Raw genomic sequence first — 16,384 nt, forward strand, 5'->3', positions numbered from 1 at the left:
TAACCTAGATTTCTTCTCTGTTTTTTGCAAAAGAATAGGCTCAGTTATTTCTTTTGTTTTACTTTAATTCCGCGCCTTTAAGGTTTCTTCTCTTCCCCCTTTTTGCTCTTTTTCGTTTGCAAAGAATCAGCCTTATTATTTCTGTTGTTTTACTTCTTTTCTGTTGTTTTACTGATGTTATGCTACTCATGGCCAGGCTTTTCTTGCTTCTTCACCTTATTTGGCAATTTTTTGTCTTATTAAACTTTTATACTTTGAATTTGGATTTTTTTTATATCTTTGCCCTTTTGCCCTCTTTGCCCTCTTTGCTCTTCTGTAAATTAAGTTGTTAATGCATAAATTATGGAAATATTGGGCTTCTTAGAAATGTAAAAGTACGAGTTAGGCTAATAGGCGTAATATATTTATGTGACTCACTTTATCTCTTAAGGCTACCAACTAAATTATTCATGCTAGGAGACAGATAAAGATCTCTTCATGGGATTTTAAGACATCTCTTAGAGCTTACTTAATTGTTTTGTTGCGTCTCTCCTTTTGTAAATTCTTATGTTTTTTGTTTTTGAAAAATAAATTAAGCTAGTGAATTTGAACTGTTTCTGTGACAAGTCGCACGTAAAAAAAAATGAATGAAAATATTATGGGTTAAAAGAAAGTTTTTGAAATATTTTTTTTTTCCTTGTTTCTCTGACGTTACTATAAAGTCTAAAGAATTGTTTTTGATTCAGAAAAGAAAAACAAATCAAACTTTTGTAAGAATTAAACCACCTTTAGATTATGTTGATTTTTCAAAAAGAAAATGCCGGTTGTTAAACTGCAGGTTGTAATTTTTCTTAAGTTAAAATGTTTTCTGTTATATATATTCTTTTTTTCTGAAATCTATTCAACGTCAAGTGAGCTAGACTTTCGGCAGTTAAAGTACCCTTATTTTTACGCGTCGTGTTACTATAAGGTAAAGGTAAAGAATACGGCATTCGACTTTAAAGTCCCTACCTGCGGTGCTAATCTCCGTTTCATTGTCCTTTAGCTAGGAAGTGCTCATGGGATGGGGGATAGCCATCCTGTGCTTTCGGACACCCTTCTTGTTTACCTTCCCCAGATTTCTCCAGCTGGGCTGACTCTGGCTGAGCACAATGGCGTCATTGGGGAAGGGGCAAAGGGGCAGTTGCTCCCCGGCTAATTTGAAAAATATAATTTATTAAGTAGCTTTAAAATTTTAAAAGCTCGTTTTTAAGTGTCAAATTAAACAAAAAACCAAGTTTTTTTTAATGAAAGTAAGGAGCGATATTAAAACTTGAAACGAACAAAAATTACTCCGTATATGAAAGGGGCTTTTCCTCCTCAACGCCCCGCTCTTTACGCTAAAGTTTGACTCTTTCTCTTAACTCCACAGTTTAAAACAGTAAAAAACTTTAGCGTAAAGAGCGGGGCGTTGAGGAGGAAAAGCCCCTTTCATATACAGAGTAATTTTTTTTCTCAGGCTCGTAACTTTTGACGGGTAAGACTAATCTTGATGTAAAATATATATTTAAAATCAGCATTAAAATGCGATTCTTTTGATGTAACTATTGACATAAAATTCTATTTTTTAGAGTTTCAGTTACTATTGAGCCGGGTCGCTCCTTACTACAGTTCGTTACCACGAACTGTTTGATTTCCTCTTTGCTTTAAGTAGATAATTTTTTTCAAATAATCCATGCTCGTTTCTACCGTAAGGGAAACCAGAAAATAGGGGTCCATTATATTTCATAATATGTTTCACATCAATATTATTCAAAGGTACTGCCTTTGAAACCTTATCATCAAGTAAAAATGTGTATGTAGTTAATGGCAAATTTGAAAAACGTTCTATGTTTCCTGTTTTGCCACATTTGCTCAGGTCAATTTTTCCCCTGATATTTAAGGTGATTTTACTCCCTAAAATATATTAGTTCGATATTAGATTCTCTCGTTTAAAATTTTCAAAAGTGGAAATGAATACACCCTTTACATCTGCAAATAGGATACAAATAGAACCATTGAAGAATAAGGAGGTAGATACACAGTGAAGATAATTTCCTGAATGAAAAAGAAACCATTGAAAAAGAACATAAGACTTACTGCTTTTTATAATGATATTCGCACTGTAGCTAGATAGGTCAAACCGGTTGTAGTTGGGTCTTGGAATTTGGTAGAGGGGGATCCGCTTCAGGAATCATTGAATTGTTCTAATTTTAATTCCAGTTTTTAATTGAAACTCCAGTTCTCTTATTTGTCATTGAAAGGCCTATTAAGCGCTGATAACGTCAAATTCTTTACGTTTGGGATTCACATACTAACCCAGTAGAACTGCCTATATTTTTGCTTTTTTAAATAATTCTTTTAATCAGCTCCTAAAAGAAATTTGGCATAAATTTGCTAAGAATTATGACCGAAATTAGTTGTATTTCACACAACGCCAGCACTACTTGTGGGACATTTATCCCTGCATCTGCGTGCTGTACGAAATGTCGGCTGAAGATAGAATAAAGTGAATTAAACAAAATATGTATATTTCTTTCATAATTGGAAATTTTGTGTGCACGTATAAGCGGTACTAACCCATTCTCTTTTTCTATTGTGATCAGTTTTATCATGCAGCACTAAGAGACCGAGCTTTGCTTCTAAAGGAAATTATAGACATAAGAATGATATTCAGGGTAATCCCCCTCCGGAAATGTATACCCCCCCCCCCTTCCCTGATTTAAACAGGAAAACTTTTGTTTAATTTTTATAGAATTCATTTTTCTTCAGGGAAAGGTAATTGTTATATTCTAGGAATCAAATTTCCCATTCAAATGACATCCCTGGCAATTTTTAGTTAATTTTAGGTTTCTGCCACGATGATGGCAAGAACTGCTCAGATTTTCTGGATATTCTTCGTCAAAAAATGCCGAACGAATAAGTTAATAATTCTAATGTTATTTTTTGAGTAATTTCAAATTTGAAATATAGCCGCTGTTTAAATGTGAAGAATATGTTACAATATAATTTTACACAATTTATAGTAATACTTTGACTTATCCTGTATCTGCATCTTTGCTTCGACAGTGCTATTTTGCTGCCTACGATTTTTGTTTAGGCTGTATGTGGCCCGCCGATATTAATGCTATTTATTAAAAACTCTAGTACTACAAATCAAATCCATTCAAAATTACAAGCAAATGAATAGCCTGATACCCGGGGCTATTAGAATAGAACTTGGTTCAGTTATGAGATTGGGCATCTTGTGCTGGGCGTGGGGGCTGTTGGAAGTGGAGGAGGTATATGTGCTCCAGCATTAGCGGTCAATCTGGCTGAAAAAATCCGAAAGTATACGACATTCACCCTTGCCCACCCGAAAGCTTGTTAATGCTATGCTATTGTCGTCTGCAGCACCTCATCAGCTGAAAATTTAGTAAAAGTCAAGCACCACTGCTTGTGTTGATGATTGTTTAATGGGATTTATGATTTATAATGTATTGCGTAATGTTTTTAAATTCACCAAGTAGCGTATTAGTTAAATAGTTACTTTTCATCATTACCGCTTGAATAGAAAGTACTTCAATAGCACCTCCTCTTGCCCCCTCCCAATAAATATACTGTAGCTACGCCCCTGGCTGAGCTTACAGAGTCACGCCACTGACTTCGTTCCAAACAATTAACCATTGACACCAGGAATCAAACCCCCGTTCTCACGGACAAAGGACTTCAAGTCTAGCGCGATAACCATGGCTTCATAAAACCTTTCGTTAACAATATGCTTAACAATGCGTTAATAATATATACTTAACTATACGATTCATAGAAACGTGTGCAAAACGAGGACCCCTAAATTATTGTCCTCAGGATATTTACCAGAACGGTACGCCAGATCCCAACCAAACTTATTGGGAACAAGAACGTTTGTCATAGCTTTTTAACTGGTGGTGTTAATCCGACCTCTGCGCTGGTGAGGCAGCCCCTCTGTAATTTCTTGCAATCTGGCAATCTGCCAGAATGGGTTGTCAGATTTCAACAAAGTTGGTGGACTGTAAAAGTAGGCTAAGTGTCCTAGTTCTTCCTTTTGAGATTCCGTCCCTACTCTGCCCGTCTTGAGAATGGGGGTTCATACATTCGTTCATCGTAATATCTCAACAATAGGTTTGCCAGATGTAGGTAAAAATTGGTCGGATGTAAAATCAATGTCTCGCTTGTCGTTTTGGGGGTTCATAGCAGGTTCTACCTCAACAACAGGTTTTCCAGATGTAGGTAAAAATTGGTCGGATGTAAAATCAATGTCTCGCTTGTCGTTTTGGGGGTTCATAGCAGGTTCTACCTCAACAACAGGTTTGCCAGATGTAGGTAAAAATTGGTCGGATGTAAAATCAATGTCTCGCTTGTCGTTTTGGGGGTTCATAGCAGGTTCTACCTCAACAACAGGTTTTCCAGATGTAGGTAAAAATTGGTCGGATGTAAAATCAATGTCTCGCTTGTCGTTTTGGGGGTTCAGAGCAGGTTCTACCGGTTGGTTCTAGGGGAGAGGAAGCAGGCTAAATTTTGTAATCTCTACATCTACCAGAATGTTTTTTTTTTATTTTAACTTTATAGTGCGGAGAGTTAGGTAATATTTCCTAGTCATGTATTTTCAGGACCCAAGAAAGATCCTACTTCTGTATGGGGAAGGGTATCCACCACAATCAGTTATTAAACTTCAACCAAACTTGATTGGAGGTAGGGGTCATTTCCTAGTTTTGGTTTTTGGACGTCTGAGCATTCTTAGAGGTGCTTAAATTCTGGTCGCAAGGGTAAATACCAAAACGAACTGTTGAGAATCAATCTGACTTAATCGGAAGTAACAGGTAATGTCCTACTAATGCCTTTACATGTTCTAAGATTAATTCAACCTTTATGGGAGAGGAGGAAGGGTGTTTGCTTGAATTCTTGTCATAAAGACGTCTACCAGTAGGAGCGTTGGGTCCCAACGAAACTTGGTGAGAATTAGAAGCTTAGCGTTTAGATATGACTCTTTATGGTACATATTAAGTCCGACCTCTGTGGAGAGGGAGAGGTATCAAAATATGTTGATCAGCTTAAATACTAGGTAGCTTGGTGGAATTCATTCAACAAAACCTGACCAATAGCTGCAGTAATGGTCTCAGGTGTCCGCAGTCGACCAGGTCTTTGCGATGGAAGAGCTACACACTTGTTATCATCATCCAAAATAGATGTTTATTGGATTTCCATTGAATTTGATAGGGATCGGGAGTTGTGACATTGTTTCGTCACTTAGAAGTTTGAGGTCAATATGAAAGCTATAGTACCTTGCATTGCTCGACATCTGTTACCCATGGGACAGAGTTGCCGCAACACTTCATTGGGTCTTTGTTCTGGAGGTCTAGATTTTTGGAGCCAGATTTGTTCATCGGTATCAAAGGCTCTTAATTTTTTAGCCTATCACTTTCTTAGTACTTGTAGTCTAGATTGCAGGCTTAGCGATACCAATGAAAACAGAGGCTAAAGTGCCTCGTATTTACCTATAAGCTTAAAATTTGACTCCTATATTGCATCGATGTAGACTGACAAGGGGTATACCGATATTCTACGAGAACCATAGATCTAGGCTGTAGCCATTTTAAATTCGTCCAAGGGTTTACGCGCTAAGTTACGTCAAGTTCGCCCGGAACTTGAAGATACAGAAAATGAACGAGAGCTGTTGATGTAAGACGCTAATTAGAGTTTGGGAAACAGGTTTGTAAGCTTAAAATCGTACGCATTTGTGGTAGAAAGTGTGTTACCCCTTCTCATCGCCTGTTTGACTTTGTCACAATTTGGAGTATTTTTAATAGCTGATTTAAAGTTCTGAGACAAGTGTCCCGTTTTGTTTGACATCTGCCAGTCTGTCAATTCTCCCCTTCGTTTATCTGTCCATCGTATTGTCAGTTTTTTAATCTAAAATGTTTTTTTTCAAGAAGGGGAGCTTTTGAAGATGTTTGTGTTGTTTTTGAAGAGTAGAACAGCTGTCTGAAATTTACGATGAAAACAATTTTAGAAAAAAAGATTATTGCATTTTTTTCCAATTGACTTAACAGCCTGTTTATTGATACTGCATACTCTCTTAGGCTTCACAATGCTATGTTCAAAGTTCTTAAATTAAAAAAAAGCGTGTTAGTGCAAAACTAAAATACTACTTGACATTCTCCGGTAGGCTCTTATAGACTGTGCTGTTTTGATTATTATAAATAATAATAATAATTGACTTATGTCCTCGGTATGTACATTTATGTATACGGGGGAGTATAGGGAATATAAGAAAAGAAAACAAAGAACTATAAAAACAACACTTCTGGTGAGAACGACGAAAACAACACTCTCATTTCAGTTTTTTCTGAAAAATTCAATTTTCTGAATGCAGTTTTCTGAATAAATTCAGTTTTTTTCTAGCTATGGCGACAACACTGTTTATTCATCGAACAGGATAATTAAACGGGAAAGTCTAGTCTATTATCTAAAGTCTAGCCTAGTCAATTAAAAAAATCTAAAGAAATAGACTAAAATCTAGACTAAAGAAAGTCTAGTCTATCATCTCTTGATTGTCTCAAAAGTCGATCGTGACTGTTGATCCTATTTCGTATATCCAACTCTGATGCTAGTACTGGATAATATGAAAAAAACTTCGTTTTCTTAAAGAGTTAAAGAGGCTGCGTCCCAAAGTCGAACCTTAAAACGTACAGGAATTAGAAGAGGCAGTTGGGGGGCTGGCGCCCCCCAAACCCCCAGCTTTTAAAGACTCTTTTGTACAGGTTTTTTGTTTTTTTTGCTAACCCCCCGCTCTTGGCTTCGGAAAGGCCCTCTTTTAACTAACAAAAAATTGAAATGAATGAATAATGGAATAACTTCGAAAAATGTTAAACACAAGAGGACAGGAGAACCATTGCGCCGAAACTAGTAATTAGTAACAATGAAGTCCCCCCACAAAAAAAAACTGTACAAAAGAGTCTTTAAAAGCTGGGGGTTTGGGGGGCGCCAGCCCCCCAACTGCCTCTTCTAATTCCTGTACGTTTTAAGGTTCGACTTTGGGACGCAGCCTCTTTAACTCTTTAAGAAAACGAAGTTTTTTTCATATTATTTCTGTACGTTTTTCTACAATCCATGGTGGATGTAATTTAATAATTCCTGTACTCCTCGTAGAGGAATTAGGAGAGGAAGTTGGGTGGCTGCCGCCCCCCAACCCCCCGCTTTTAAATCATTGTTGCTCATAAGAAGCTAATATTCTGTTATCTCTCAAATGATAAGCTGTCCAGGTGTTATCAAAATTTTTTGATGTTGTGAAAAAAAACCGCCCGTAAGGGACTTGAATCCTTGACCCGAGGATTAAAAGTCTCACGCTCTACCAACTGAGCTAATAACTTGCATGTGTGTAAATATAACTTCTCAATAACTTTTAAAAATTTCAAATTAACATGGGCTCTTATGGAGAGAAATCCGTTAATTAATAGCTAATGCGTGGTTTCTGGAAAACAGGGAAGGAGTTATCGGATCGAGCTGAAATTTCGCGGATAAGTTCCTGGGCCGTAGGGGACCTTAACTTGTGAATTTCAGCCCGATCGGACAACGTTAAAAGGGGGGGGGGTTGGAGGGTCGAAACTTTCGGGGGGTTAAGATTTTCCTACGAAACTTTCCAGGAAAATTACTCGGAGACTTCCGCATCGAATGAGTCTTCGTACACCCAGATCCGATGTCGGATGTGACCTGTAGGCGTCTAGGAAAAAAAAGTAAATGAATTTTAAGTGGCTATGCGTGGTTTCTGGAAAACAGGGAAGGAGTTATCGGATCAAGCTGAAATTTCGCGGATAAGCTCCTGGGCCCTAGGGGACCTTAACTTGTGAATTTCAGCCCGATCGAACAACGTAAAAGGGGGGCTTGGGTTGACTGGTCGAAACTTTCGGCCAGATTTTCCCCATGAAGGAAAAGTTGGAGGGGGATGAAATTTTGCAGGTTTCTTAGTTGGAGCTCGGGCTACGAAATGCATCCCTCCCCATCCCTCTGCGACCACTGGAACCGAAGATCGCTTAACATTGTCGTGTGTCGCCTCTTTATAGAGGCACGAGTGTGCCTCCTTGATTAGAGACTTGTAATTGAATATGAGATACCATGAAATGTTTCTCAAATAATGGTCATATGACAATAAACTGAAATCTGATTCAAGGAAGTTGCGTCTATCTGTGTGATTCGACAGAGAAAAGTGGACCATTGAACTTTGCTCTCTATTATTTTAATTTAAAGTGTTTCAAGTCGCAATCCTTAAACACCTTTTTTTTTTTTTTTTTTTTTTTTTTTTTTTTTTTTTTTTTTTTTTTTTTTTTTTTTTTTTTTTTTTTTTTTTGTCTCAACGATGCTTTGTTTTTAGGCTCTATAAGTTAAAACAAGAAATTTATTAGATAATTCTCAAACAAAAGAAATGTTCTAATGTAAGAAAGACAATTGAACTATAAAAAATTAATTTTAGTGCTGAGGAGTAGAATTGGTTAAATAGAAACTTACACAATCATGTGGCCAATTTTTTAAAAATTGGAAAAATCGGAAGTTCAGTTTTTGATGAAAAAAAACCTACTTAGGCAGTTATGCACTTTTTGGTCTTAGCGGGTGCTAAATTTGAAAAACAGAAATTGAGTGAAAAAAAGATTAAAAAGTAAACTAAAGATTAAATATATTGCACCAAACAGCTTAAGTAGGTGTGACTTTCCTTCGTTTTTTTTTTTTTTTTTTTGTCTCAACGGTGCTTTGTTTAGGTTCTATAAGCTAAAAAAAGAAATTTATCAGATAATTCGCATTTTATCTTATTTAAGATCTTACTGGATAGATAACTTATTTCATCATTAATGAAGGGTAATTAATATAAAGAAAAAGAACTCTCAAACAAAAGAAATGTTCTAATGTAAGAAAGACAATTGAACTATAAAAAATTAATTTTAGTGCTGAGGAGTAGAATTGGTTAAATAGAAACTTACACAACCATGTGGCCAATATTTTTAAAGTTGGAAAAATCGGAAATTCAGTTTTTGATGAAAAAAAAACCTGCTTGGGCAGTTATGCACTTTTTGGTCTTAGCGGGTGCTAAATTTGAAAAACAGAAATTGGGTGAAAAAAGATTAAAAAGTAAACTAAAGATTAAATATATTGCACCAAACAGCTTAAGAAGGTGTTGCTTTCCTTCGTTTTTTCGGGAATCAACAGATTGTTAGTCTTTGAATTTTCACGGACTAAAGCGTTAATAATTTAACTAATTAGTTTGGCACATTTATTTCGTACGGTTCAATCTGGCAACACTGAAAAAAATGTGGTACTGCCATGAGCACTTAGTGATTTCGAAATTACCTTACAGAAAAATCTTATTAAATCCCAGTTTTCCTGGTATGAATAGACTTATGGTGTGCAGGGGTCAGAAAATGTTTTTCTTTGTCCTTGGTAAAAAAAAAGCGTGGTAATACAAATATAAAATACGACTTGGTATTCTCAGCTAGGTCCTTATAGGCTGTGCTATTTTGCCTATTTTTGTCCTAGCCAAATTTTCCCAAAAATTAGTTAGTAAAGATTTCCCCTCTTGATTATTATAAATAATAATTTAATTATGCCCCCAATATGTACATTAATGCTCACCGGGGAGTATAGTGAATAAAAGAAAAGGAAACAAATAACTATAAAATTAAGAACTATAAAATTAACACTTCTGATGAAAACAACGAAAACAACACTCTCGGTTCTTTTTTTTCTGAAAAATCCAATTTTCTGAATACAGTTCTCTGACCAAAATTCAGTTTTCTAAAACTATGGTGACAACACTATTTATTCATCAAACAGGATAATTAAAGGAGAAAATCTAGTCTATTATCTCGTGATCGTCTCAAAAGTCGGTCATGACTGTTGATCCTATTTCGTACTTCCAACTCTGATGCTAGTACTGAAATATAGATTTGTAATGGAATATGAGATACTGTGAAATGTTTCAAACAGTTCGTGGTAACGAACTGTAGTAAGGAGCGATCCGGCTCAATAGTAACCAAAACTCTAAAAAATTGAATTTTGATATAAATAGCTACATCAAAAGAATCGCATTTTAATGCTGATTTTAAATATATAAGTTTCATCAAGTTTAGTCTTAGCCATCAAAAGTTACGAGCCTGAGAAAATTTGCCTTATTTAGGAAAATAGGGGGAAACACCCCCTAAAAGTCGTAGGATCTTAACGAAAATGACACCATCAGATTCAGCGTATCAGAGAACCCTATTGTAGAAGTTTCAAGCTCCTATCTACAAAAATGTGGAATTTTGCATTTTTTGCCAGAAGACAAATCACGGGTGCGTGTTTATATGTTTGTTTTTTTGTTTTTTTTGTTTTTTTTCCCTGGGGTCATCGTATCGACCAAGTGTTCCTAGAATGTCGCAAGAGGGCTCATTCTAACGGAAATGAAAAGTTCTAGTGCCCTTTTTAAGTGACCAAAAAAATTGGAGGGCATCTAGGCCCCCTCCCACGCTCATGTTTTTCCCAAAGTCAACGGATCAAAATTTTGAGATAGCCATTTTGTTGAGCATAGTTGAAAATCTTAATAACTATGTTTTTGGGGATGACTTACTCCCCCACAGTCCCTGGGGGAGGGGTTGCAAGTTACAAACTTCATCCAGTGTTTACATATAATAATGGTTATTGGGAAGTGTACAGACGTTTTCAGGGGGATTTTTTTGGTTTTGGGGGTAGGGTTGAGGGAGGGGGCTATGTGGGAGGATCTTTCCTTGGAGAAATATGCCATGGGGGAAAAAAATTCAATGAAAAGGGCGCAGGATTTTCTAGCATTACTATAAAAAAAAAACAATGAAAAAATAAACATGGAAACGTTTTTTCAAATGAAAGTAAGGAATAGCATTGAAATTTAAAACAAACAGAGATTATTACGCATATGAAGGGTTCTAAAAATACTTTAGCATAAAGAGCGAGGTATTTAGGAGGAGATAAATACCTCGCTCTTTATGCTAAAATATTTTTAGTGATTTCAACTATTTATTCTACGGCCTATTTGATTCAGGGGTCATTCTTAAAGAATTGGAACAAAACTTACGATTTAGTGTAAAGAGCGAGGTATTAACGAGGGAACAAACCCCCTCGTACACATAATAAAAATATAAGAATATAAAAGTTTGTTACGTAAGTTAATTCTTAAGTTACGTATATTTTTTACTAATAAAAACGTTCGTTGAATATTAAAAGTTCTAGTAGCCTTTTTAAGTAACCGAAAAATTGTAGGGCAGCTAGGCCTCCTTCCCCACCCCTTATTTCTCAAAATCGTCTGATCAAAACTAAGAGAAAGCCATTTAGCCAAAAAAAAATTAATATACTAATTTCATTTCAATAATTTATGTGCGGAGAGCCAAAATCAAACATGCATTAATTCAAAAACGTTCAGAAATTAAATAAAAAAAACTAGTTTTTTTAACTGAAAGTAAGGAGCGACATTAAAACTTAAAACGAACAGAAATTACTCCGTATATGAAATGGGTTGTCCCCTCCGCAATCCCACGCTCTTTACACTAAAGTTTTTAGTTGTTTTAAAAAGTAGAATTGTGGCAAAGAGTCAAACTTTAGCGTAAAGAGCGTGGGACTGCGGAGGGGACAACCCATTTCATATACGGAGTAATTTCTTTTCGTTTTAAGCTTTAATGTCGCTCCTTACTTTCAGTTAAAAAAACTAGTTTTTTTTATTTAATCTTAAACAATGGTCATATGACAATAAGCTGAAATCTGATTCAAGAAAGTTGCGTTTATCTGTGTGAGTCGACAGAGAAAAGTGGACCATTGGTCTGTACTCTATCATTTCAAGTTGCAATCCTGCAACACTTTATTTTTCTTTTTTTTCAATGATGCTTTGTTTAAGTTCCATAAGTTACAAAAAGAAATTTATCAGATAGTTCGCATTTTATCGTGTTAAAGATCTTACTAGATAGATAACTTACTTCGTCATTAATGAAGGGTAATTAATATATAGAAAAGGACAAAAAATCTCAAACAAAAGAAACGTTCGAATGTAAGAAAAACAATTGAACTATAAAAAAAATTAAGTGCCGAGGACAGTGAAATTGGTTAAGTAGAAATCTACACAACCATGTAGCCAATATTTTAAAAATCGGAAATTCAGCTTTTAATGAAAAAGACCTACTTGTGCAGTTATGCAGTTTTTGGTATCAGCGGGTACTAAATTTGAAAAAAAAAGCCTTAAAAAACATTAAAAAGTAAATTAAAAATTAATATATATTACACCAAAAAGCAAGAAGGTGGGGCTTTTATTCGAAAGTGTAGTTATTTTTGGGAATCAACAGATTGTTGGTGTTTGAATTTAAAACACCAATTAGTTTGGTGTTTATTTAACTAATTAGTACCAAATTTAACTAATTAGTTTGGCACATTTATTTTTTACAGTTCAACCTGGCAACACTGAAAAAAATGGGGTACTGCCATAAACACTTCGTGATTTTGAAATTACCTTAAAGAAAAATCTTAAAAAGTCCCGGTTTCCTGGTATGAATATACTTAAAGCGTCCAGGGGTCAGATATTGTTTTCTTTTTTGTCATTGGTATTAAAAAAAAAATGGAAGTAAAACCGACACCAACTTGTTTAGGATGTAAAATATATTCAATATCACTCAACTCTCTTATCTTTAATAGTGTAGGCTAAACCAACCGATTGCCTTATTCTATATTCTCTCTATTCAAAATCACTCTTGGTACATTGTCTACAATATAATAGAGGGCAATCAAAGACAACATGGTTGCTAGTCGCAATCATACCACACAAACATAAGTAAGAGTCGGTTTTCCGAATCCTGTTTAGTAAATAAATAGGTCTTGATAGGCCGGCCTTTCGTCAGATTCCAAATTTTGGATAAACCACCGGACATCTTCAAAAAGAAACTAATAACTTTGAAAATCCCTGAAAAGACTAATAAAAGAAGATAACTATGCTAAGTATTTTTTATATAAAAAAATTAGTTTCTGGAGAGGGGGAGTTTCAAACATGCTAAGTGAGTCAAGATAGTTACGAGAACCTTACTCTTGCCCTGTCTTGTCAAATATTACTATTTGGCATATATATTACGTGCCAAATTCCTATCTACGGTGCAACTTATGGGGGCACACATCGTTTTTCCAAATACGTCATTCTAGCCAATCAAAACATTAAGTCATATTTTTGCTGAATGTTTCAGATTAAAAAATGACACGAAATATATTCCTTCACAAGTTGCTATTGCATACCCAACGTCAAGTTTCCATTTAAGTGAAACCCAAATGAAGAAATTCCCAACATTATTAAAAGAGAAGACCAATAATAATTAAGTCTCATAAACAAGGTGTCAACCAATTATTATAGATTCAAGATTTAAGCTGATGACATTCGAATTATGATCCCCACCTGTTCTTAGCGTTAGGCCACAATCTGCTGTTGCACCCCATTCCCAAGGGTTAAAATCCATCTTCCTACTCAACCCAATGCTAGTGCATTGTGGTATCTCTTTTTGAAATTTCTCAAAAATACTTAAGAATATTTAAAAAGTAAAAAATTTCGTAAACAAACTCGTTTTCAAAATTGAGGAAAAACTGCGCCCCTTGTTTTCACTTATAATCATAAATTGTCGAGGAAAAAATGATTTTCTAATTTTTAGTCCATTTTGAAACTGAGTTTGTTCTAAATTTGTTTTTCATATCTATTATTTTTTTTTGATCAATTCTAGAATTATTTATTGGTGTCAATAGATTGATAGATAGATGAGTAGGTATTTATTGCTATAAAAGCCTCTTTGGGCCATGACAAAAAAAAAGAAAACACACAGTAAAACATACCTAACAATAATAATACGATAACATAAAAATTAAACAGCAATAACAATAGCAAAAACAAACACACATAATAAGCCACATAATGCTATAATGATGACAAAACTGAATAACACATAATACTCACACTCAAAATAATAATAATAGATATATAATACTTTAAAGCCACATGAGCCATGGTTACAAAAGAAGAAAAATAACAAAAAAAGAAAATGACACAAACAAAGGAAACAATATAGACTTTAAAAGACACTGTAAATATTATTGTTAACGTAGGGTCGGTTGAAATTAATTTTAAGTCTATTCATTTGGTTGCGAAATAACACATAATACTCACACTTAAAATAATAATAACAGATAGATAGATATTTAATGCTAGCCGCATGAGCCATGGTTACAAAAAAAAAGAAAAACAACACGAAACAAAGCAAACAATATAGATTTGTAAAGACACTGAAAATATTATTGTAAACGTTGGCTCGGTTGAAATGAATTTTAATTCTATTTATTTGGTTGTGAAATAACACATAATCCTCACACTCAAAATAATAATAAGAAATAGATAGATATTTAATGCTTTAAAGCCGCATGAGCCATGGTTACAAAAAAAGGAAAACAACACGAAACAAAGCAAACAATATAGACCTGTAAAGACACTGAACATATTATTGTAAACATTGGGTCGGTTGAAATGGATTTTAAGTCTATTTATTTGGTTGTGAAAAATTATAAGATTGAAGTGTTACTAATTCAGGTGGCAATTTAATTATCCAGTAGTCTTTTTAATGTATTTTGAACATTGGAATTAACGCAATGCATGTCTTCCCTGTACGTTTCCTTGGAAATTTCCCACGAACTAATTGCATATACGCGTTCCCCCGCTTATTTCATAACTAAATCAATCTCAGAAACCTTGTACAAGGGAGATTGAAATTACAGGGTCCTTGAATAGAGATTTGAAAGATGAGCCTTTCTTGCTTTTATGAAATTGGTTGTGAAAGGCCTAATTCTGGTATCACATCCTTAGATTTCCATTTCTGGAGGTTGTGGCGTTGCGTAATATCGACACTACTATGGGAGCTGGAAGCTATTTTATTTCGTCTCTCAAACTTATCACAGTAGGCAAAAAAAGTGTAATATGAATACCAAATAATAGATATGAAAGAGTAATGGAAATAAACAAATGTTTGTGAAATAAGTAAATATGTTTGTTGAACTCGCTGTACGCTCGTTACATAGTATTTACACACTCGTTAAATGAAATAATTAATCGTTAACTAAAGACGAATCATCATTGAAAATGAAAAACTACGAACCAAGAAAGTCGCCCTCGCCCCATGAAAATATTTCAAAATGTATCAAAAGAGGAAATTATTAATAGTCCATTTTAAATCTATTACTACTAATAACTCCCGTCAGCACCAAGTCGCCTGAGACCCCAGCTGCGCTTTTTCCTCCACTTCAATATATTCGAAGATTCACTGTGCATCCCTTCCCGTTAAGTTCTAGTGACCTTTAAATCCTCTATATGACCTATTACCACCTCATTCGGGAACCACCTGGTTTGATTTGACTGCAGATTTGATTTAAGGGCCAAAATGCTAAAAAGCACAATCATTTGCAATCTGCCATCTTCCATCCGTAAACGTGGCCAAGTCATCTTTAATATTTCTTTCATTATACCCCTAGAAAGTACAGGATTGGATCTAGAGGGCTAGAGGGGGCAAGCAGCAAAAGGGAAAACAAGCTCAAAATGTAATATTTTTGGGTACTCGTGTATTATTCAGAACACACTCAATAAGTGAAGTTTGGTTCTTTCTTGAAACAAACTACGATGCAGGTACATTTTATGCGAAAATCCGGTTTCATAGCCACAAAGACAAAACTCAAAGACAAAAGGTTAGGTTAGAATTCTAAGTTGTAATTTTACGATTTTCATTATAAAGTATTATTTTTTCATCATATTTTGTTTTATTTCATTAGCATTATGCAAAAGTTTGGGCTATATATATGCACATTAGGGGGAGGTGCATTATATCAAATACCTTACTTAACCTAAGCTAACCACCTCTGTATATAAAATATTTAATTAAAATGTACTTGCATCGTAGTTTATAACACGGAAGAACCTAACTTCACTTACTGACTGTGTTCCGAATAATACACAAGTACCTATTTTTGGACAAAAAATTGTAATATTAACAGTATTGATGGTGTGGGAGTCTACATTTGCCCCCCCCCCTCAGAAAAAAACTAACTACGACTCTGAAAAAGTGGAATTAAACCAGATTTTTCATACAGTTTATTGTTTCATATACCATTAGTCAAGCGAGCACCTAAAGCTATCCTTAGACAATTCCCCTGGAGAAAATTCAACAAATCTTTGTCAGCCCTCCGAAGCTCCCACGTTTCGTAGCTATCCTGGTAAATACTAGACTCATTGTCGCACTTGTTCCGGGCCCCTCCCCTTCAAAGTTACTTGATGCTACTCTTATAGTCATGCCAAACACCTTAGAATGCTTAATATAAG

General features: G+C 34.9%; 1 protein-coding gene across 1 annotated transcript in view; it reads left to right on the forward strand.

Annotated features, from left to right (window-relative positions):
• Window positions 1–16,384, forward strand: part of LOC136034463 (liprin-beta-1-like) — a 164,053-nt gene that overhangs the window by 106,447 nt on the left and 41,222 nt on the right. The window contains exon 14 of the mRNA XM_065715654.1: window positions 4,626–4,707. Coding sequence (XP_065571726.1) covers window positions 4,626–4,707 — 82 coding nt within the window. The remainder of the gene's footprint in view (window positions 1–4,625; window positions 4,708–16,384) is intronic.

The sequence above is a fragment of the Artemia franciscana genome, chromosome 2 (genome assembly GCF_032884065.1).
Source record: "Artemia franciscana chromosome 2, ASM3288406v1, whole genome shotgun sequence".
Lineage (NCBI taxonomy): Eukaryota > Metazoa > Arthropoda > Branchiopoda > Anostraca > Artemiidae > Artemia > Artemia franciscana.